This window comes from Oncorhynchus clarkii, chromosome 28, assembly GCF_045791955.1.
Source record: "Oncorhynchus clarkii lewisi isolate Uvic-CL-2024 chromosome 28, UVic_Ocla_1.0, whole genome shotgun sequence".
Classification (NCBI taxonomy): domain Eukaryota; kingdom Metazoa; phylum Chordata; class Actinopteri; order Salmoniformes; family Salmonidae; genus Oncorhynchus; species Oncorhynchus clarkii.
The window spans coordinates 23,959,078-23,980,909 of NC_092174.1; the positions used below are offsets into that span (position 1 = coordinate 23,959,078).

Consider the following 21,832-nt stretch of genomic DNA (forward strand, 5'->3'; position numbering starts at 1 on the left):
CTTCTGGTCCACATCCTGAATGATGGCAGCCCATTCTTGCATAATCAAGGCTTGGAGTTTGTCAGAATTTGTGGGTTTTTGTTTGTACCCGCCTTATGAGGATTGACCACAAGTTCTCAATGGGACTAAGGTCTGGGGAGTTTCCTGGCCATGGCCCCGAAATAAATCAAATCAAATGTATTTATATAGCCCTTCGTACATCAGCTGATATCTCAAAGTGCTGTACAGAAACCCAGTCTAAAACCCCAAACAGCAAGCAATGCAGGTGTAGAAGCACGGTGGCTAGGAAAAACTCCCTAGAAAAGGCCAAAACCTAGGAAGAAACCTAGAGAGGAACCAGGCTATGAGGTGTGCAGTCCTCTTCTGGCTGTGCCGGGTGGAGATTATAACAAAACATGGCCAAGATGTTCAAATGTTCAAACATTAACACATTCATAAATGACCAGCATGGTCAAATAATAATAATCACAGTAGTTGTTGAGGGTGCAGCAAGTCAGCACCTCAGGAGTAAATGTCAGTTGGCTTTTCATAGCCGATAATTAAGAGTATCTCTACCACTCCTGCTGTCTCTAGAGAGTTGAAAACAGCAGGTCTGGGACAGGTAGTACGTCCGGTGAATAGGTCAGGATTCCATAGCCGCAGGCAGAACAGTTGAAACTGGAGCAGCAGCACGGCCAGGTGGACTGGGGACAGCAAGGAATCATCATGCCAGGTAGTCCTGAGGCATGGTCCTAGGGCTCAGGTCCTCCGAGAGAGAGAAAGAAAGAGAGAATTAGAGAGAGCATACTTAAATTCACACAGGACACCGGATAAGACAGGAGAAGTACTCCAGATATAACAAACTGACCTTAGCCCCCCGACACATAAACTACTGCAGCATAAATACTGGAGGCTGAGACAGGAGGGGTCAGGAGACACTGTGGCCCCATCCGATGATACCCCCGGACAGGGCCAAACAGGAAGGATATAACCCCACCCACTTTGCCAAAGCACAACCCCCACACCACTAGAGGGATATCTTCAACCCCCAACTTACCATTCTGAGACAAGGCCGAGTATAGCCCACAAAGATCTCCGCCACGGCACAACCCAAGGGGGGGCGCCAACCCAGACAGGAAGATCACGTCAGTGACTCAACCCACTCAAGTGACGCACCCCTCCAAGGGACGGCATGACCTCAAATATCGCTGTTTTGTTCCCCGAGCCACTTAGTTATCACTTTTGCCTTATGGCATGGTGCTCCATCATGCTGGAAAAGGCATTGTTCGTCACCAAACTGTTCCTGGATGGTTGGGAGAAGTTGATCTCGGAGGATGTGTTGGTACCATTCTTTATTCATGGCTGTGTTCTTAGGCAAAATTGTGAGTGAGCCCACTCCCTTGGCTGAGAAGCAACCCCACACATGAATGGTCTCAGGATGCTTTACTGTTGGCATGGCACAGGACTGATGGTAGCGCTCACCTTGTCTTCTCCGGACAAGCTTTTTTCCAGATGCCCCAGACAATTGGAAAGGGGATTCATCAGAGAAAATTACTTTACCCCAGTCCTCAGCAGTCCAATCCCTGTACCTTTTGCAGAATATCAGTCTGTCCCTGATGTTTTTCCCTGAAGAGAAGTGGCTTCTTTGCTGCCCTTCTTGACACCAGGCAATCCTCCAAAAGTCTACGCCTCACTGTGCGTGCAGATGCACTCACACCTGCCTGCTGCCATTCCTGAGTAAGTTCTGTACTAGTGGAGCCCCGATCCCGTATCTGAATCAACTTTAGGAGACGGTCCTGGTGCTTGGTGGACTTTCTTGGGCGCCTTGAAGACTTCTTCACAACAATTGAACCGCTCTCCTTGAAGTTCTTGATGATCCGATAAATGGTTAATTTAGGTGCAATCTTACTGGCAGCAATATCCTTGCCTGTGAAGCCCTTTTTGTGCAAAGCAATGATGACGGCATGTGTTTCCTTGCAGGTGACCATATTTTACAGAGGAAGAACAATGATTCTAAGCACCACCCTCCTTTTTAAGCTTCCAGTCTGTTATTCAAACTCAATCAACATGACAGAGTGATCTCCAGCCTTGTCCTCGTCAACACTCACACCTGTGTTAACGAGAGAATCACTGACATGATGTCAGCTGGTCCTTTTGTGGCAGGGCTGTAATGCAGTGAACTATTTTGGGGGGATTCAGTTAATTTGCGTGTTAAAGAGGGACTTTGGAATTCATTGCAATTCATCTGAATGTTCATAACATTCTGGAGTATATGCAAATTGCCATCATACAAACTGAGGCAGCAGACTTTGTGAAAATGTATATTTGTGTCATTCTCAAAACTTTTGGCCACGACTGTACTACCCCTACCTTGTTACAACACAATTGATTGGCTCAAACACATTAAGAAGGAAATAAATTGCACAAATGAACTTAACAAGACACACGTGTTAATTGAAATGCATTCCAGGTGACTATCTCATTAAGCTGGTTAAGAGAATGCCAAGAGTGTGCAAAGGTAAAGCTTATGAGGCAAAGCTTGGCTATTCAAGGCAAAGCTTGGCTATTTTGAAGAATCTCAAATATAAAATATATATTTTTTGGTTACTACATGATTCCATGTGTTATTTCATAGTTTTTATGTATTCACTATTATTCTAAAATGTAGAACATAGTAAAAATAAAGAAAAACACTGAAATGAGTAGGTGTGTCCAAACTTTTGACTGGTACTGTACATATCCCAACCAGAAGCCATGGATTACAGGCAACATCCCCACTGAGCTAAAGTCTAGAGCTGCCGCTTTCAAGGAGCGGGACACGAATCTAGACACTTATAAGAAATCCCGCTACGATCAAAATAAAGAAAAACACTTAAATGAGTAGGTGTGTACAAACTTTTGACTAATATTGTACATACAATCACTGTGGGGATGATGTTGTCGATGCACTTATTAACGAAGCCGGTGACTGATGTGGTAAACTCCTCAATGTTATTGGACGAATCCCGGAACATATTCCCATCTGTGCTAGCGAAACAGTGCTGTAGCTAAGCATCTGCTTCATTGGACCACTTCTGTATTGAGCACATCACTGGTACTTCCTGTTTGAGTTTTTGCTTGTAAGCAGGAATCAGAAGGATAGAGTTATGGTCAGATTTCAGATTTGTGTGTAGTAAAGGTGATCTAGAGTTATTTCACCTCTAGGTGACATGCTGGTAAAAAACAATTTTTGTTTCCTTGCATTAAAATCACTGGCCACTAGGAGTGCCACCTCTGGATGTGCATTTTCTTGTTTGCTTATGTGTGTGTGTGTGTGTGTGTGTGTGTGTGTGTGTGTGTGTGTGTGTGTGTGTGTGTGTGTGTGTGTGTGTGTGTGTGTGTGTGTGTGTGTGTGTGTGTGTGTGTGTGTGTGTGTGTGTAGACTGGGAGGCACGTGTGGACAGCCATGGTCGTGTGTTCTATGTGGACCACATCAACAGGACCACCACGTGGCAGAGACCCACTTCAGCAGCCACGCCCGACGGCATGAGGAGGTCCGGATCCGTTCAGCAGATGGAACAGCTCAATAGAAGGTGAGTGAAGGGGTAGAGGGTAAGAAAGTGAAGAGAGCTAGGGAGACAGTGTCCAAAACACAGTTCTGTAGTCATGTTGTAGTCACTCCACTTTTTTTGAAGTCACTACGATACTTTTGGAATTGTTTCTTTATTTAATGTTCAAAAAGCACAACTGAAACATACATTATATAGGGTCATTTGGTGGTTGTAGGAAGAATGTAAAGGCTCTTTGTTTTTTGGATGATTTTCATAGAAATGGTTCAGTTCTTTATGAGTATTGGGGAGTTTTGTATTAAGATCAAATTATTGAATCTCTGATACCAATATATTTTGTGTGCTGAACATTTGGTATGTGCTGTGGCTGCTTGCTATGTAAGGTGTGATTTTTTGGGTGGGCTAATATTAGAGCCATTACCAGAAGAACCCTCTATCAAATGCCTGAGATATTTTGGATGGAGAAAAATCAAATGAGAAATGTGCAGAACAGGCTGTGAATAAGTGTTATTGCATAAGTGTTATTATACAACTGCAGTGCATGAAATCTCTTAATGGGATTGGGGAGACAGAAAGGGAGGGAGAAGAAATTCATTTAAATGGTTATTGCTGCGCTGGTGGAATTTGCTGTGTGTGTCTGGAATGAGAAGCGTGTCCAATTGGAAGCATGAGCAGTGGACAGTGTCAGGGCTGTGTCAGAGATCTTTTTCATTGTCAGACTTTACATGTGTAGAAGACTATTATGGTGGTATAATCCATTGATCAATGGTCTCAAATTCAATTCCTCTCTCTCTGGGGCTTTGTGAGTATAAGCTTGAGTTCTGCCCCTCTTCTCTGGATGAATTAACATTGAATTCAATAACAAAAGTCCATATTCAATAGAATACAACTGTATTTTATCCCTACGGGCAGTTAAGAATCTGCACTAAATATTACTGGCAGACAAATTGTGACCTTTCAAGCTGGATTTGACTGCATAGACTCAATGAGTACGGTTACATGCACACAATAATGCAATTATTGTTGATAGTCAGATTACTATAATAGTTTGATTAAAACGTTGACATGCTTTGTAAGAAGAACGATTCATAATTCCATGTTAAACCAACACCCCAATACCCTCATAATCCTGTTTCCATGGACAGATCTGAAATCAGTCTACTGAATGCACTCTGATAAATGCAGAAAATCACCAATCAAAATAAACGTTCTACCACAGCGTCCATGTTATTTCTGGGAAGCATATTTGATTCTGAGTTCGCACATATACAGTTTGTATGTGAAAACTACTTCTAAGACGCACATATTCAGTTGTTTCCGAACTCACTTCATTCGGTCTAAAGAGGGAGGCTCTCGGCTGGTGTTAGCACATACACAGATCAAATACACCGCTGGAACACCGATTAAGATGTTTACATGTTCTAATAATTTGAAAGATTGCTCAGAAAACAAGTTGTTTTAATCTGCCTATGTTTACTTCGAGGTAATGTGTTTACATGATTACTGCATAATCTGCCTACTGCCATAGTCAGTTTAGAATCAAATTATTACTGTGCATGTAAACATACTCAGATAAGAGATAGTATATGATAAGTCATGTTCACTAGTTTCTTGCACTCTTAAAGAATTGGTCTATATGCAGGCAGCGGTGCTCTGATTTCTGGATGTTTGGTAAATGTGTGCTGGTGTGTTTGTCAGGTACCAGAGCATCCAGAGGACCATGGCCACAGACAGGAGTGAGAATGAAGAAAGCAGAAGCAGGAGTGAGAGAACAAGCCTCAACAACAACAGCAGTGAGACTGACTCTCCTCCAATGGCTAATGGTGAGTAGGACCACACCACAATGTCACAATTACAGAATGCAATAAGCTGATGTGCTATTTAAGTGTAGTCTTGCTTTGTAAAACTAATGGGTCTACACAGATCCTGTTTAGTGAGAGACTTATCAAAGTACTACATACATACAAAATTGTACATAAGTCACCATTCAGTGGATTGTTCCTTTGTTTCTCCTGGTGTGTGTGTGTAGAGCTGAGAAGAGACAGCTCCTCCTCATCATCATCATCTCCAGTCAACAGTCAGAAAATCACAGCTCTGCTACAGAGCCCAGCAGTGAAGTTCATCACACACCCAGAGTTCTTCACTGTCCTCCACGCCAACTATGTGAGTACCTGTCTCCCCAGTGACATTTATAACTCTACACAGTCAGCATGGCTCATCTGACAAATAAGCATCATTTCCCTTTGAACAGCAATATCAATGCTTAGTAACGTATTGTCTTCAGTAACAGATGCTGAATATTCTTCCATTTTGGTTCAGATTGGTTGCATATGGAGTTTCTAGTTTCCATGGTCATGCCGAGCTCTTCTTCTCTTCTCAGGGGGCCTATCGCATGTTCACCAGCAGTACGTGCCTGAAGCACATGATCCTGAAGATTCGTAGAGATGCTCGTAACCTTGAGAGGTACCAGCACAACAGAGACCTGGTCACATTCCTCAACCGCTTCGCTGACGCCCAGCTGGAACTGCCCCGGGGCTGGGAGATCAAGACTGACCCTCAGGGCAAGGTGCAGAGACAAAGATCCTCAGTTCATCCACAGATAACTCACCCACCTATTCACATAAGGGCTGATTGTACCTTGGTTGAAAGATGGAAAATATGTGGGAAGATTGAGGGGGTGGGGTGGGCTGAATAAGTATACTAATTATACTATTGATTTGGTATTTGCCTTCAGATCTAGCAGTGTTTAGATTTGTGTTTCTAACTTTGGTAAGTTTTTACCTGTAACATCTTCTCTTTGGTCCAGAACTTCTTTGTGGACCACAACAGCCGGGCGACCACGTTCATCGACCCCAGAATCCCCCTGCAGAACGGTTGCCTGCCCAACCACCTGACCCACAGGCAGCACCTGCAGAGACTACGCAGCTACAGCGCAGGAGAGGTCAGGAGAGTCAAACAGCACACAGAAGACATTTCCTTGTTTTTAAGTGTAGTAACTGTTTAATAAGTACCAATCATGTAATAGAATGATGGAAATATGAAATTGAATTTATGTATTTGCTTGTTTATAACTGATCCTTTTTTCATATGTATTTTTTCAGGCCTCTGAGGTCTCCCGTAGTCGAGGTGTGGCCTTGTTGTCACGGCCAGGGAACAGTGTGGTGGCAGCAATACGGAGTCAGCATCCCCCAGACCCAGTGCCACAAGGTGTGTACTGTACATACACAAAGAACACAGTCATAATTCACATTTACCATATAGTTTCTGTTGTGTAAGTCTGTCTTCTGAACTCAATTCCACTCACAGCTTATAATGAGAAGATAGTGGTCTTCCTGCGTCAGCCTGGAATACTAGAAGTTCTAACAGAGCGCCAGCCAGCCCTGTCCAGGAACCATTCCCTGAGGTAGATAAACACATAAATTGAATTTGTTTTTCAAATAAGGACCTTGTAGATTCAGAGAATCTGAATATTTCTCACTCACTACTGTATTGGTTCCTTTGGGAGAAATAAAGGGTAACGCCTGACATTAGTGCCTTTATTACTGTGTAACTACTCATGTAATTACAGTGTAACAAGTCTTGTAATTACTCATTATTACTTATAGCAGTAACCATAACCTTACCCCTAGCATTATATCCACATCCTGGTTCAACCCTAACCCAAGCCTCAACCCTAACCCTAACCCTAGCTTCATGTCCACATCTCGGTACAACCCTAACCCTAACCTTAACCCTAGCTTCATGTCCACATCTCGGTACAACCCTAACCCTAACCTTAACCCTAGCTTCATGTCCACATCTCGGTACAACCCTAACCCTAACCTTAACCCTAGCTTCATGTCCACATCTCGGTACAACCCTAACCCTAACCTTAACCCTAGCTTCATGTCCACATCTCGGTACAACCCTAACCCTAACCTTAACCCTAGCTTCATGTCCACATCTTGGTACAACCCTAACCCTAACCTTTACCCTAGCTTCATGTCCACATCTCGGTTCAACCCTAACCCTAACCTTAACCCTAGCTTCATGTCCACATCTCGGTTCAACCCTAACCCTGAAGTAACCCTAAGTACGGTGTATTAATGAGTACTTGTTACACTGTAATTATAGGAATAGTTACACAGTAATAAAGATGATAAAGTTATTCTATTCTATGTCAGATTTGATAAAACACACCTACCCAGTCTAGTCCAGATTATAGTGTCATGTGTGCTTGCAGGGAAAAGATCCACTACATCAGAACAGAGGGTACCCAAAGACTGGAGAAACTGGCATGTGATGCAGACCTGGTTATACTATTGAGGTAGGATGCAACTGTTCATATTACCCCTGAAAAAAAAACTGTTGTAGTATTGTAATTATTTTCATTTTTGTGACTTTTTGTTCTCTATGCAGCTTGTTTGAAGAGGAAATCATGTCATATGTTCCACCCTCCTTCCATCCTGGCTTCAGCTTCTCTCCTCGTTGTTCACCTGGGTCTTCACCACAGAGTTCTCCAGGTGGGTTTGCACTAATGACAAATGGAGAGATAGTGGGTTGAAAATGTACACACATTTGGTTAATTCTCAAGAATTGGTCAAATAAAAACGTCACAGATGGTTATCCTGGTGTGGTCTGTGTCTCATGTCATGGAGTTGAATGCGCTTGTCAACAGGAATGTCAAGAGCGAGAGCACCTGCCCCGTACCGGAGAGACTTTGAGGCCAAACTACGCAACTTCTACAGGAAACTGGAGGCTAAAGGCTATGGCCAGGGCCCAGGAAAAATCAAGTAAGGAAAACTGTCCAGCAACATGATCACTCACACCTTTTTCAAGTATAGTTACAGCTCTATACAACCCTACTTTTTATTTTCTCTTTAAATTTTACCCCGTTTTTCTCCCCAATTTCGTAGTATCCAATTATTAGTTACTATCTTGTCTCATCGCTACAACTCCCGTATGGGACGAAGGTCAAAAGTCATTCGTCCTCTGAAACACAATCCAACCAAGCCGCACTGCTTCTTAACACAGCGCGCATCCAACCCGGAAGCCAGCCGCAGCAATGTGTCGGAGGAAACACCGCGCACCTGGCGACCTTGGTTAGCGCGCACTGCGCCCAGCCCGCCACAGGAGTCGCTGGTGCGCGATGAGACAAGGATATCCCTACCGGCCAAACCCTCCCTAACCCGGACGACACTAGGCCAATTATGCGTCGCCCCACAGAACTCCCAGTCGCGACCGGCTGCGACAGAGCCTGGGAGCGAACCCAGAGTTTCTGGTGGCACAGCTAGCGCTGCGATGCAGTACCCTAGACCACTGCGCCACCTGGGAGGCCACAACCCTACTGTTTCTAAGAAACTTTAGGGTTGTGTGTGCAAATTAGCACCATGTTGTATATCCATGTCTGTGTTGCTCAGCATCCTATGATGTTGTTGTGTTCCAGGCTTATTGTCCGGAGAGACCACCTGTTGGAGGGTACCTTTAACCAGGTCATGGCCTACTCACGCAAGGAACTACAGAGGAATAAGCTCTACATCACCTTCATAGGAGAGGAGGGGTAAGCCAAAGCAGCTTCTATTGACCTGAACACAGACATTACAACAAAGAGGGACGTTGATCTGTGGAGTTCAACCATTGCATGAAAGTGCATGTCTTTACAATTATGGAATTCAATTAAGTTACTTGAAAAAGTAATGCATGTGTCAAGAAAGAACCCCCTCTCATCTTTTAAAGAATGAACTGCTAGTTTTTGGGCTATATAGAGGATAGTGCATGTCTGTTTCATTCTTCTAGCATCACTGACTGCTACTGACAGATAACTGGTCTCTTCTCTTCCCACACCGTCAGGCTGGACTACAGTGGGCCATCCAGAGAGTTTTTCTTCCTGCTGTCTCAGGAGCTGTTCAACCCCTACTATGGCCTGTTTGAGTACTCAGCCAACGACACGTACACCGTCCAGATCAGCCCCATGTCTGCCTTCGTAGAGAACCATCTGGAATGGTGAGAGGACATCTGTTCGTCCTGGGTTTAAACTTGTCCTGGGTTGTGTTCATTAGGCACCAAAGGGAAGAAAACTGACTAACTGTGAGGGACGACCTTGACTTGTCAAATGAGAAACAATCTTTGTTGTGTTCTGTTGCAAAGCGTTTTCAAGTGTTTTCCATTGTCCTAATGAACATGACCATGGGCTTGTTCTTCGTTTACTTATTGGAGACAGAAAATGAATGGGTTTCATGGAAGTCTCATGTGATGAGACCTAAACACTTTCATTGCATTGGATTTGTAATTGTGTGTGAGACTTGTCTCTGTGTGTTTTTGTGCAGGTTCCGGTTTAGTGGGCGTATTTTGGGACTGGCGTTGATCCACCAATATCTCCTGGATGCCTTCTTCACGCGTCCCTTTTACAAGGCTCTCCTCAGACTGTGAGTTTATGTCTGTCTGCCCGCACGCCTGCCTGTCTGTGTTTCTGTCTCTGTCTGTCTGAATTGGCCTTTACAATTATTCTATATGGAAACATGTCTCTGCCACGTACACAAGAAAGAAACATTATCCAGAATTGATTAGTGCGCAATCAGGCATAAATGTTGCCAGTAGTTTTAGACTTAACACAGTCAACCCAGATTGACTTTCTAGCGTGATAACTAAAGACAAGTCTCTCCAGATTGGATGATGATGATAGGCTACTGACAGAACAACTGACAGAATCAGCATCCTTTACATTTACACACAAAGAAAGTTAATCACTCCCCTTAATTGACTTTAAGACAATGGATTGCTTTGTGCAGTAATAGCTAGTGAACCCCACACACCCACACCTTCACACCCTCTTAGGTATGTGTTCATCTGTGAGATAAATATGTTTACCTGTGCAGAGCCACTGACCTGAGTGATCTGGAGTATCTAGATGAGGAGTTCCATCAGAGTCTACAGTGGATGAAAGACAATGACATCACTGATGTGCTGGACCTTACCTTCACTGTGAATGAGGAAGTCTTCGGACAGGTATGTGTGAAGTACTAATACGTACAATGTCTAAACACATACACCCATAGCAAGCTGAAGTACTGTATAACATGTTCTTTTTTTACAGTGTATATCTTTCAGTATACTGTACACTTTCATGGGGACTTTTCCTTTGTAAGATTTGTCTGTATTGTTATATGGATATTACTCTCTTTGTGGGCAGGTAACAGAGAGAGAGCTGAAGTCTGGAGGGGCCCACATTAATGTGACAGAAAAGAATAAGAAGGAGTACATTGACCGCATGGTGAAGTGGAGGGTGGAGAGAGGAGTGGTCCAGCAGACAGAGGCACTGGTCAGAGGCTTCTATGAGGTAGAGCAAACACTCTCAGGGCAACAACCATTGGCCATGGCATGATTTCCCTCTAATATTTCCAATTTGGTTTATTGTTTTTCCAGCCTTGCTATGATTTAAGAGGGTTTTCACTTTGCACTTCAAATATGATTTCTTAAAGTTTCTTAGAATGCAATAGAACATGACTATCAAATGAAATCACCAAATCAATGATGGGAGCAATGTGTCTAAATATGTGACCCGACCGGCTTGGGTTACATATTTGAAACAATTATTTGAAATTGTGTTTTTTATATTGGATAAAAGTAGAAACTCAGAGCTAGAAAATGGTATATCATACACTGCAGTTGAGGAACACTGGGAAAGTAGTTCTGCTTTGAAAGTTAATAAACTTGTAACCGCACTTTTGAAAAAATGGCCCTTGAATGTTTTGGTACACCAACTGGAGAGCTCTTCTTCACACCCTCTTAAGCCTTAGCCCCACCCATATCTTTAAGGATTCACATTTGAGGCCATGTGCTAAACAGAGTGAGTAAGGTAGTGTAGTAAACTACCAAAGATTTCAAGAATAGAAGTGGTGAAAGAAGTAGCAAAAATACACTATCTATTCCTTGGCCAATATCCTAATCTGACTATGGTGCAGGTCATGTGGTTCTTCACATTCACACATCTGGCAAACGCAGACTATATCAAATAAAATCAACGTTTATTTGTCACATGCACAGGATACAGAAGGTGTAAACGGTACAGTGAAATGGTTACTTGCATATTTGTATAGTAGCAATATCAAAAATAGAAAGTGCCCAGATAAATATTTTATAAATATTAAATGATTCTTACCCAGACACACTTGTCTAAATTGATGGGTCGTGTGAAAGAAATGCTATAACCACCCCCCAGCCACATCTATCTAAGTAGATGGGTCACTATTGTCTAGACCAGTGGTTCCCAAACTTGTTTTTTGTCCCGTACCCCTTCAAACTTTCAACCTCCAGCTGCGTACCCCCTCTAGCACCAGGGTCAGCGCACTCTCAAATGTTGTTTTTTGCCATCATTGTAAACCTGCTACACACACACACTATACAATACATTTATTAAACATAAGAATGAGGGTGAGTTTTTGTCACAACCTGGCTCGTGGTAAGTGACAAAGAGCTCTTATAGGACCAGGGCACAAATAATAATAATCAATAATTTTGCTCTTTATTTAACCATCTTACATATAAAACCTTATTTGTTCATCGAAAATTCTGAATAACTCACCACAGGTTAATGAGAAGGGTGTGCTTGAAAGGCTGCACATAACTCTGCAATGTTGGGTTGTATTGGACAGAGTCTTAAATTATTTTACACACACAGTCTGGGCCTGTATTTCATTTTCATGCTAGTGAGGACCGAGAATCCACTCTCACATAGGTATGTGGTTGCAAAGGGCATCAGTGTCTTAACAGCTCGATTTGCCAAGGCAGGATACTCTGAGGGCAGCCCAATCCAGAAATCGGGTAGGCGCTTCTGATTCAATTCAATTTTCACAGAACCGCTTGTTGCAATTTCAATGAGGCTCTCTTGTTCAGATATCAGTAAGTGGACTGGAGGCAGGGCATGAAGGGATAACGAATCCAGTTGTTTGTGTCATCCGTTTCACGAAAGTACCTGCGTAATTGCGCACCCAACTCACTCAGGTGCTTCGCTATATCACATTTGACATTGTCCGTAAGCTTGAGTTCATTTGCACACACAAAATCATGCAATGATGGAAAGACCTGTGTCCTTGTTAATGCAGACAGAGAAGAGCTCTGCCTTCTTAATCATAGCTTCAGTTTTGTCCATAACATTGAATATATTTTCGGAGAGTCCCTGTAATCCTAGATTCAGATCATTCAGGCGAGAAAAAACATCACCCAGATAGGCCAGTCGTGTGAGAAACTCGTCATCATGCAAGCGGTCAGACAAGTGAAAATTATGGTCATTAAAGAAAACTTTGAGCTCGTCTCTCAATTGAAAAAAACGTGTCAATAATTTGCCCCTTGATAACCAGTGCACTTCTGTATGTTGTAAAAGCCTTACATGGTCGCTGCACGCCTTGCTTTAACAAAGTTAACCATTTTCACTGTAGCATCGAAAACGTCTCTCAAGCTGTCAGGCATTTCCTTCGCAGAAAGAGCCTCTCGTGGATGCTGCAGTGTACCCAAGTGGCGTCGAGAGCAACTGCTTGCACACGCGTTACCAATCCACTATGTCTCTCTGTTATGGCTTTTGCGCCATCAGTACAGATACCAACAGGAGCAGCAGCTACATACGGACCGTTAGTGGAATTCCCACGAGAGAGTAACGGTTCATGTGATTGGATGTTAATTATTTGACTAGGCTACCTGTATGTGACATTGTGTTGTTATTTCGCTGAACACTAGATGGCAAAATGTTTATTTTAGCAGTAAAACGAGGCTACTCAGGCGGGGAAAAAACTCACCTAAATGTACAGCCCCGTTGGAAAATATAAATGGACTGTTTGAAAATGTGAAGGAAAAAAAATGTAAAAATCACATTTTTATTTGATGTACCCCCAACGGCATTGCGCGTACCCCTGGGGAAATGAATACCTGGTCTAGACATATACACATGTTCATTAAATAAAATAGATGACCGTAATCAACCCTAGACACAACTGGCTAACTTGATGGGTCATGTAATCATCTGGCAAAGGGGAGTCTTTTGTTTAGACATGTAGCTTAAAAAATCTAATCAAATGTATTGGTCTCATGCTCTGAATAAAACAGGTACCTTACAGTGAAATAACCAACAATACAGTTTTAAAAATATGGATAAGAATAAGACATAAAAGTAACAAGTAATTAAAGAGCAGCAGTAAAATAACAATAGCGAGACTATATACGGGGGGGTGGGGGGGGTACATGTAGGTAGAGTTATTATAGTGACTATGCATGGATGGCAACAGAGTAGCAGTTGTGTAAAGAGGGGGGAGGCACTGCAAATAGCCTGGGTAGCCATTTGACTAGATGTTCAGGAGTCTTATGGCTTGGGGTAGAAGCTGTTGACTAGAATTGGCGCTCAGGTACCACTTGCCGTGCGGTAGCAGAGAGAACAGTCTATGACAAGGGTGGCTGGAGTCATTGACAGTTTTTAGGGCCTTCCTCTGACACCGCCTGGTATAGAGGTCCTGGAAGGCAGGAAGCTTGGCCCCAGTGATGTACTGGGCCATTCGCAATACCCTCTGTAGTGCCTTGCGGTCGGAGGCCGAGCAGTTGCCATACCAGGCAGTGGTGCATCCAGTCAGGATGCTCTCGATGGTGCAGCTGTAGAACCTTCTGAGGACCCATGCCAAATCTTTTTCAGTTTCCTGAGGAGAATACGTTTTGTCGTGCCCTCTTCACGACTGTCTTTGTGTGCTTGGACCATGTTAGTTTGTTGGTGATGTGGACAACAAGGAACTTGAAGCTCTCAACCTGCTCTACTGCTGCCCTGGCAATGAGAATGGGGGCGCGCTCAGTCCTCTTTTTCCTGTAGTTCACAATCATCTCCTTTGTCTTGATCACGGTGAGAGAGAGGTTGTTAACCTGGCACCACACGACCAAGTCTCTGACCTCCTCCCTATAGGCTGTCTCGTTGTTGTCAGTGATCAGGCCTACCACTGTTGTGTCATCTGTAAATGTAATGATGGTGTTGGAGTCGTGCCTGGCCGTGCAGTCATGAGTGAACAGGGAGTACAAGAGGGGACTGAGCACGCACCCCTGAGGGGCTTCTGTGTTGAGGATCAGCGTGGCAGGTGTTGTTATCTACCCTTACCACCTGGGGGCGGCCCGTCAGGAAGTCCAGGATCCAGTTGCAGAGGGAGGTATTTAGTCCCAGGATCCTTAGCTTATTGATGAGCTTTGAGGGCATTATGGTGTTGAATGCTGAGCTGTAGTCAATGAATAGCATTCTCGCAGATGTTGCTTTTATCCAGGTGGGAAAGGGCCGTGTGTGGTGCAATAGAGATTGCATCATCTGTGGATCTGTTGGGGCGGTATGCAAATTGGAGTGGGTCTAGGGTTTCTGGGATGATGGTGTTGATGTGAGCCATGACCAGCCTTTCAAAGCACTTCATGGCTACAGACGTGAGTGCTACGGGTCAGTAGTCATTTAGGCAGGTTACCTTAGAGTTCTCGAACACAAAGACTATGGTGGTCTACAGACTCAGACAGGGAGAGGTTGAAAATGTCAGTGAAGACACCAGTTGGTCAGCACATGCTCACAGTACACGTCCTGGTAATCCGTCTTTCCCTGCGCCATTGTGAATGTTGACCTGTTTAAAGGTCTTACTCACATCGGCTGCGGAGTTCTTGATCACACAGGCTTCCGGAACAGCTGGTGCTCTCATGCATGTTTCAGTGTTGTTTGCCTCGAAGCGAGCATAGAAGTAGCTCATCTGGTAGGCTTGTGTCACTGGCCAGCTCTCGGCTGTGCTTCCCTTTGTAGTCTGTAATGGTTTGCAAGCACTGCCACCTCCGACGAGCATCAGAGCCGGCATAGTACGATTCGATCTTAGTCCTTTATTGACCCTTTGCATGTTTGATGGTTTATCGGAGGGCATAGCGGGATTTCTTATAAACGTCCGGGTTAGAGATCCGCTCCTTGAAAGCTGCAGCTCTAACCTTTAGCTCAGTGCAGATGCTGCCTGTAATCCATGGCTTTTGGTTGGGGTATGTACTTATGGTCACTGTGGGGACGATGTCATCAATGTACTTATTGATGAAACCAATGACTGATGTGGTGTACTCCTCAATGTCATTGGAGGAATCCTGGAACATATTCCAGTCTGTGCTAGCAAAACAGTCCTGTAGCTTAACATCTGCTTCCTCTGACCACTTTTTTATTGATCTAGTCACTGGTGCTTCCTGCTTTAATTTTTGCTTGTAAGCAGGAATCAGGAGGACAGAATTATGGTCAGATTTTCCAAATGGAGAGCGAGGGAGAGCTTTGTATGCGTCTCTGTGTGTGGCGTATAGGTGGTCCAGAGTTCTTTTTCCTCTGGTTGCACATCTAACATGCTGATAGAAATGTTGTAAAACGGATTTAAGTTTCCCTGCATTAAAGCCCCTGGCTACTAGGAGCGTCACCGCCTCTGGGTGAGCGTTCTCTTGTTTGCTTATTGCGGAATACAGCTCATTCACAGTGCCAGCCTCTGACTGTGGTGGTATGTAAACAGCTACGAAAAATATAGATGAAAACTTTCTCGGTAGGTAGTGTGGTCTACAGCTTATCATGAGATACTCTACCTCAGGCAAGCAATAGCTCAAGACTTCCTTAGTTATCGTGCTCCAGCTGTTGTTTACAAATATACATAGTCTGCCTCCCTTTGTCTTACAAGACGCTGCTGTATTATCCTGCCGGTACATCGCATAACCAGCCAGCGGTATGTTGATATTGTCGTTGTTCAGCCACAAGTCCATGAGGCATAAGATGTTACAGTTTTAATGTCCCGTTGGTAGTTTAATCTTCCACGTAACTCATCGATTTTATTCTCCAAAGATTGCACGTTTGCAGGCAGAATGGAGGGAAGTGGGGGTTTATTCGATCGCCTATGAATTCTCAGAAGGCAGCCTGACCTTCGGCCCCTCTTTCTCCGCCACCTCTTCACGCAGATCAAGGGGATCGGGGCCTGTTCCCGAGGAAGCAGTATGTCATTCGCGTCGGGCTCGACAGAGTCATGAAAGGGAAAAAAGGATTCTGCTAGTCCGTGGTGAGTAATCACAGTCCTGATGTCAAGAAGTTATTTTCGGTCATAAGAGACGGTAGCAGCAACATTATGTACAAAATAAGTACAAAAATAAGTTACAATCAACGCGAATAAACGAACAAGAAAACAATCGGCTGGGGGCACGCAAAACGTTAGCCTTCATCTCCGGCGCCATCTTATCAGGTAGCTAACATTAGCACTGAAGTTGTAAGTCTGAGATTTCCCGAGTTCCTAGTTTCGAGTTCCCAGTTGTTTTGAATGTGGCAATAATATCAACCCATACTGATTGTCATAGCTAGCCACCATGCATAGCTAGCTAACATTAGGCTATAACTAGCAATGCAAGTAGATTTCTGAGATGTGAATAATATTTCTACTCGAGCCAGCCAGCTAACGTTAGCTACCTAGCTAACAGTAAGCTTTAACTTGCAGTGAAAATGACTTGCTGACAAAATTAGAAACATATAATATCTGAAAATGTAGCTAGCTAGAATCTTACTTGTATACATGGATGAACACTTCGCCCTCTCTGTCAGATGCCATGGTTGCCCTAAGTTTGAAGATGAAATTCGGAGACAGTTGTTTCATACAACAGCCTTCTGTGTTCTCTTTTCAACTCCCTCCGCATATTTGCAATCGAACAGCAGAACTTTTAACATCTCTTTAGCCATCATAATCTGTTTCCATCGGGCATTCCACTGATTTTCTTCCCCATCACTGTCATCAGAAGACTCTACAATATCTGATTCAATGAAAATGTTTTTACCTACATCAGGGATTTCCTCATCATCTGATTCATTTTCAGAGCCAGAGAGTGTCAGCATGGCACTAGCTTCTTCCAGAAAGTGGAGAGCATTAGCAATGCTTTTGTACTTCTTCATGATATCTTTCAAAAAAGCTACGGTAGAAAGGATTATCTGCACAAGTGGCGGTCAGTGCCAAGGGAGTATGGTTATTTATTTTATTAGCATGACCTTATTTCTATTACAGCATATTGGATGACTGTCATTCATATTCCATTCGCCCAGCTCAATGCAACATCGCTAGGTTTAGGCTACTACATGATACTCACATTTTCCTTGTACCCATCATGAGGCTGCTAAAACCTACAGAAGTCTATGAATTAAAGTTTACAAGCTTACAAAGTTTACTCAACATAGCTACTAGAGCTAACACGTTAGTAAAAATCATGCGGTACAGTGTACAGTCAGAAAGCAGTTTAGCAGTTTCACCGGCAGGCCCGGCTGGCAATCTTTCTCTCTGTCTTTCTCTCTCTCATTCAAATGCCTCTCCTGTGAAGTAGTGATGTGCGACATATGCCTAGTTACCTGAAACAAGTCACATACAGTATGTACACTCCTACATCGTTTTTATGTTCTATGTTCCTGCAATATTTCTCCAGGTGGTGGACTCACGGCTGGTGTCAGTGTTCGATGCCAGAGAGTTGGAGCTGGTCATTGCTGGGACAGCTGAGATAGACCTCAATGACTGGAGGAACAACACAGAGTATAGAGGAGGTGAGCAGACTGCAGTGAAGCACATCACTGGACCTTAGCTAATGGAGAATCTTCAATGAACATGCCTAGTTAATTAAAGGTTAAATAAAAAAAATTAAAAAAACGTGTAGGACTATGGTGAATGTAGTGGGTAAGGGAATCTAGCCCAACATGTTTTTATGGGTAATATGTGTTTGTGAAGTTGACATACACCTTAGCCAAATACATTTAAACTCAGTTTTCACAATTCCTGACAGTTAATCCTAGTAAAAATTCCCTGTCTTAGGTCAGTTTGAGTCACCACTTTATTTTAGGAATGTGAAATGTCAGAATAATAGTAGAGAGAATTATTTATTTCAGCTTTTATTTCTTTCATCAAATTCCCAGTGGGTCAGAAGTTTACATACACTCAATTAGTATTTGGTAGCATTGCCTTTAAATTGTTTAACTTGGGTCAAACGTTTCAGGTAGCCTTCCACAAGCTTCCCACAATAAGTTGCGTGAATTTTGGTCCATTCCTCCTTACAGAGCTGGTGTAACTGAGTCAGGTTTGTAGGCCTCCTTGCTCGCACATGCTTTTTCAGTTCTGCCCACAAGTTTTCCATGGTATTGAGGTCTGTACTTTGTGATGGCCACTCCCATGTCTTGACTGTGTTGTCCTTAAGCCATTTTGCCACAACTTTGGAAGTATGCTTGGGGTCATTGTCCATTTGGAAGACCCATTTGCAATCAAGCTTCAACTTCCTGACTGATGTCTTGAGATGTTGCTTTAATATATCCACATAATTTCCCTGCCTCATGCCATCTATTTTGTGAAGCACCAGTCCCTCCTGCAGCAAAGCACCCCCACAACATGATGCTGCCACTCCCGTGCTTCACGGTTGGGACTGTGTTTTTCGGCTTGCAAGGCTCCCCCTTTTTCCTCCAAACATAACGATGGTCATTATGGCCAAAAAGTTATATTTTTGATTCATCAGACCAGAGGACATTTCTCCAAAAAGTACGATCTTTGTCCCCATGTGCAGTTGCAAACTGTAGTCTGGCTTTTTTATGGCGGTTTTGGAGCAGTGGCTTCTTCCTTGCTGATCGGCCTTTCAGGTTATGTCGATATTGGACTCATTTTTCACACCAAAGAACGTTCATCTATAGGAGACAGAACACGTCTCCTTCCTGAGCGGTATGATAGCTACGTGGTCCGATGGTGTTTATACTTGCGTGCTATTCCTTGTACAGATGAACGTGGTACCTTCAGGCATTTGGAAATTGCTCCCAATGATGAACCAGACTTGTTGAGGTCTACAATTTTTTTCTGAGGTCTTGGCTGATTTCTTTTGATTTTCCCATGATGTCAAGCAAAGAGGCACTGAGTTTGAAGGTGGCCTTGAAATACATCCACAGGTACACATCCAATTGACTCAAATGATGTCACTTAGCCTATCAGAAGCTTCTAAAGCTATGACATACTTTTCTGGAATTTTCCAAGCTGTTTAAAGGCACAGTCAACTTAGTGTATGTAAACTTCTGACCCACTGGAATTGTGATACAGTGAAAGTGAAATAGTGAAATAATCTGTCTGTAAACAATTGTTGGAAAAATTACTTGTGTCATGCACAAAGTAGATGTCCTAACCGACTTGCCAAAACTATAGTTTGTTAACAAGAAATTTGTGGAGTGGTTGAAAAACGGGTTTTAATGACTCCAACCTAAGTGTATGTAAATTTCCGACTTCAACTGTATGTTGTATGTTGATTGACATTTAATTGTCAATCTTGTTAGATGGACTGAACACACATGCCACATTCCCTTGTTGAACCAGCCCCCCTGTAGTCCCTGGTCCTAAACTGTATATGCTGTAGCCAACTTTTCTATGGCATTGCAACAATAAAGGAGTTGGCTACTGCACATCCGGTATGGGACCAGCTACCACCTCCGTTGGCCTTCTCCATTGCAGGCTACCATGACAGCCACATAGTGATCCGGTGGTTCTGGGGGGCAGTGGAGCGCTTCAACAACGAGCAGAGGTTGCGTTTGCTGCAGTTTGTGACGGGCACCTCCAGTGTTCCCTACGAGGGCTTCACCGCACTACGGGGCAGCAACGGCCTGCGACGCTTCTGTATCGAGAAGTGGGGCAAGATCACCGCTCTACCCAGGTAATATACAGTAAACTCTTTACCCAAGACTAGAATTGTATGATTAAATTATAGGCTATTATAGGTCTGTACATGCTTTGGATTCAAACTTTCCTAATTATGTTATCCTTCAAACCCCTGCATAACTTTCACATACAACGCATTTGGCAAAAAACTATTCAGTTGATGTGGTTGTCTAATGCTGATGATCTACAGTATATCTATCTTCCAGGGCACACACATGCTTCAACCGGCTGGATCTCCCTCCGTACCTTTCCTACACCATGCTCTATGATAAACTGCTTATCGCTGTGGAGGAGACCAGCACCTTTGGCCTTGAGTGAAGGAGAAAGACATTGTGCATCCCAAATGGGACCCTATTACCTGTATAGTGCCCTTAGTATTGCACTAGGGCAGGGATCATCAACTAGATTTAGCCATGGGACAATTTTTTCTTGAGGGGATGGTCAGGGGGCCGGAACATACTGTAATTACAAATCATTTGTAGACTGCAAATTGACCACAAGAATCCCAAACAGATATAATATTTCACTAAAACATTCACTTCAAACGTTGCTTACATTTGTATATGATCACAATATCTCGCTATTATGCGTGGGAATACTTTGGAACAGATTTCCAAAGTTAAAATTACTTGGAGCTGATTTGCTGGTGTTTTTAAAGTATTTTATGTCCATGTAAATAACATCATGTGCGGAACCCTGCACTAGGGAATAGGGTTCCATTTGGAAAGCAGTCAAGATCTTACTGTCGAATCCTGTGCCTCAGGACCGGGGATTCTACTGTATGCAACGCTCCCTTTTTACTGTACATTTCAATACAACAGCCAGAGGACTGTACATTTCTCTTTTTTAACAATCTATGTACAGTGTACAAGAAAAAGGAAAAGCCAACCACCACCGCATGCATTACTCACCTATTACAATGTACCTTTGTTAAGGGGATATTGCATAAAGTAACCAAGTTGTATGCAATAGCTCTTATTTGGCCTCAGCCTATAACAGTACTCAGGGCCATGACTCAACAAATCACACCAACGAATCGGCTAGTCCATCTCTGCACCAACAGCCTCAGCTAGCATCGTCACAATCTATCACCAATCACAACCACAATTATCACTAAAGAAATGCCTCAATTCACATAATAAGAGGGAGAAAAATGCCTCAAAAACTGTCACGTGAAGAACCACTACAACCAACATTATATCAAAATGTTGTGTTCCAACTTCAGCAATTCCACTTCAAATACTGCTGCGACTGGGATTATCCCAGGATAGGACATCAGCAAAGGACTGGCTCATCATCAGCTCTCAAGGACAAAATGGCTGCTGAAGGGTATTACTACTAAAATAATAACCAAAGCATATTGTCCATAAAGAACTTCAAGTAAATATGATTTTTACCAAGATTTTGTGAACATTGTGATATATCAAGAGAGATTCCAAAATATAGCAAGACCCTCCCACAATTGCAAAATGACTGTTGGAGGATTCTAAGGATATTAGTTGTTATACTGCACTGTAACTGAAGTCAAAACGATGTGTTATCTCTAAATATGTGGAATTGATGTAAACCTTGATGTTGATTGGGAAATTAACACAAACCACAGTTTCACTGTAAGTGATT

The 21,832-nt window shown here is 43.2% G+C and overlaps 1 protein-coding gene across 1 annotated transcript in view; it reads left to right on the forward strand.

Annotated features, from left to right (window-relative positions):
• The window catches only part of LOC139386702 (E3 ubiquitin-protein ligase HECW1-like), a 62,331-nt gene extending 41,225 nt beyond the window's left edge, over positions 1–21,106 (forward strand). The window contains exons 11-28 of the mRNA XM_071132526.1: positions 3,401–3,551; positions 5,226–5,350; positions 5,557–5,690; positions 5,908–6,093; positions 6,334–6,468; positions 6,629–6,734; positions 6,834–6,930; positions 7,750–7,833; positions 7,926–8,029; positions 8,185–8,299; positions 8,953–9,066; positions 9,357–9,509; positions 9,833–9,931; positions 10,382–10,511; positions 10,696–10,842; positions 17,964–18,078; positions 20,009–20,207; positions 20,419–21,106. Coding sequence (XP_070988627.1) covers positions 3,401–3,551; positions 5,226–5,350; positions 5,557–5,690; positions 5,908–6,093; positions 6,334–6,468; positions 6,629–6,734; positions 6,834–6,930; positions 7,750–7,833; positions 7,926–8,029; positions 8,185–8,299; positions 8,953–9,066; positions 9,357–9,509; positions 9,833–9,931; positions 10,382–10,511; positions 10,696–10,842; positions 17,964–18,078; positions 20,009–20,207; positions 20,419–20,530 — 2,306 coding nt within the window. The 3' untranslated portion in view covers positions 20,531–21,106. The remainder of the gene's footprint in view (positions 1–3,400; positions 3,552–5,225; positions 5,351–5,556; positions 5,691–5,907; positions 6,094–6,333; positions 6,469–6,628; positions 6,735–6,833; positions 6,931–7,749; positions 7,834–7,925; positions 8,030–8,184; positions 8,300–8,952; positions 9,067–9,356; positions 9,510–9,832; positions 9,932–10,381; positions 10,512–10,695; positions 10,843–17,963; positions 18,079–20,008; positions 20,208–20,418) is intronic.
• The last annotated feature ends 726 nt before the right edge of the window (positions 21,107–21,832 follow it).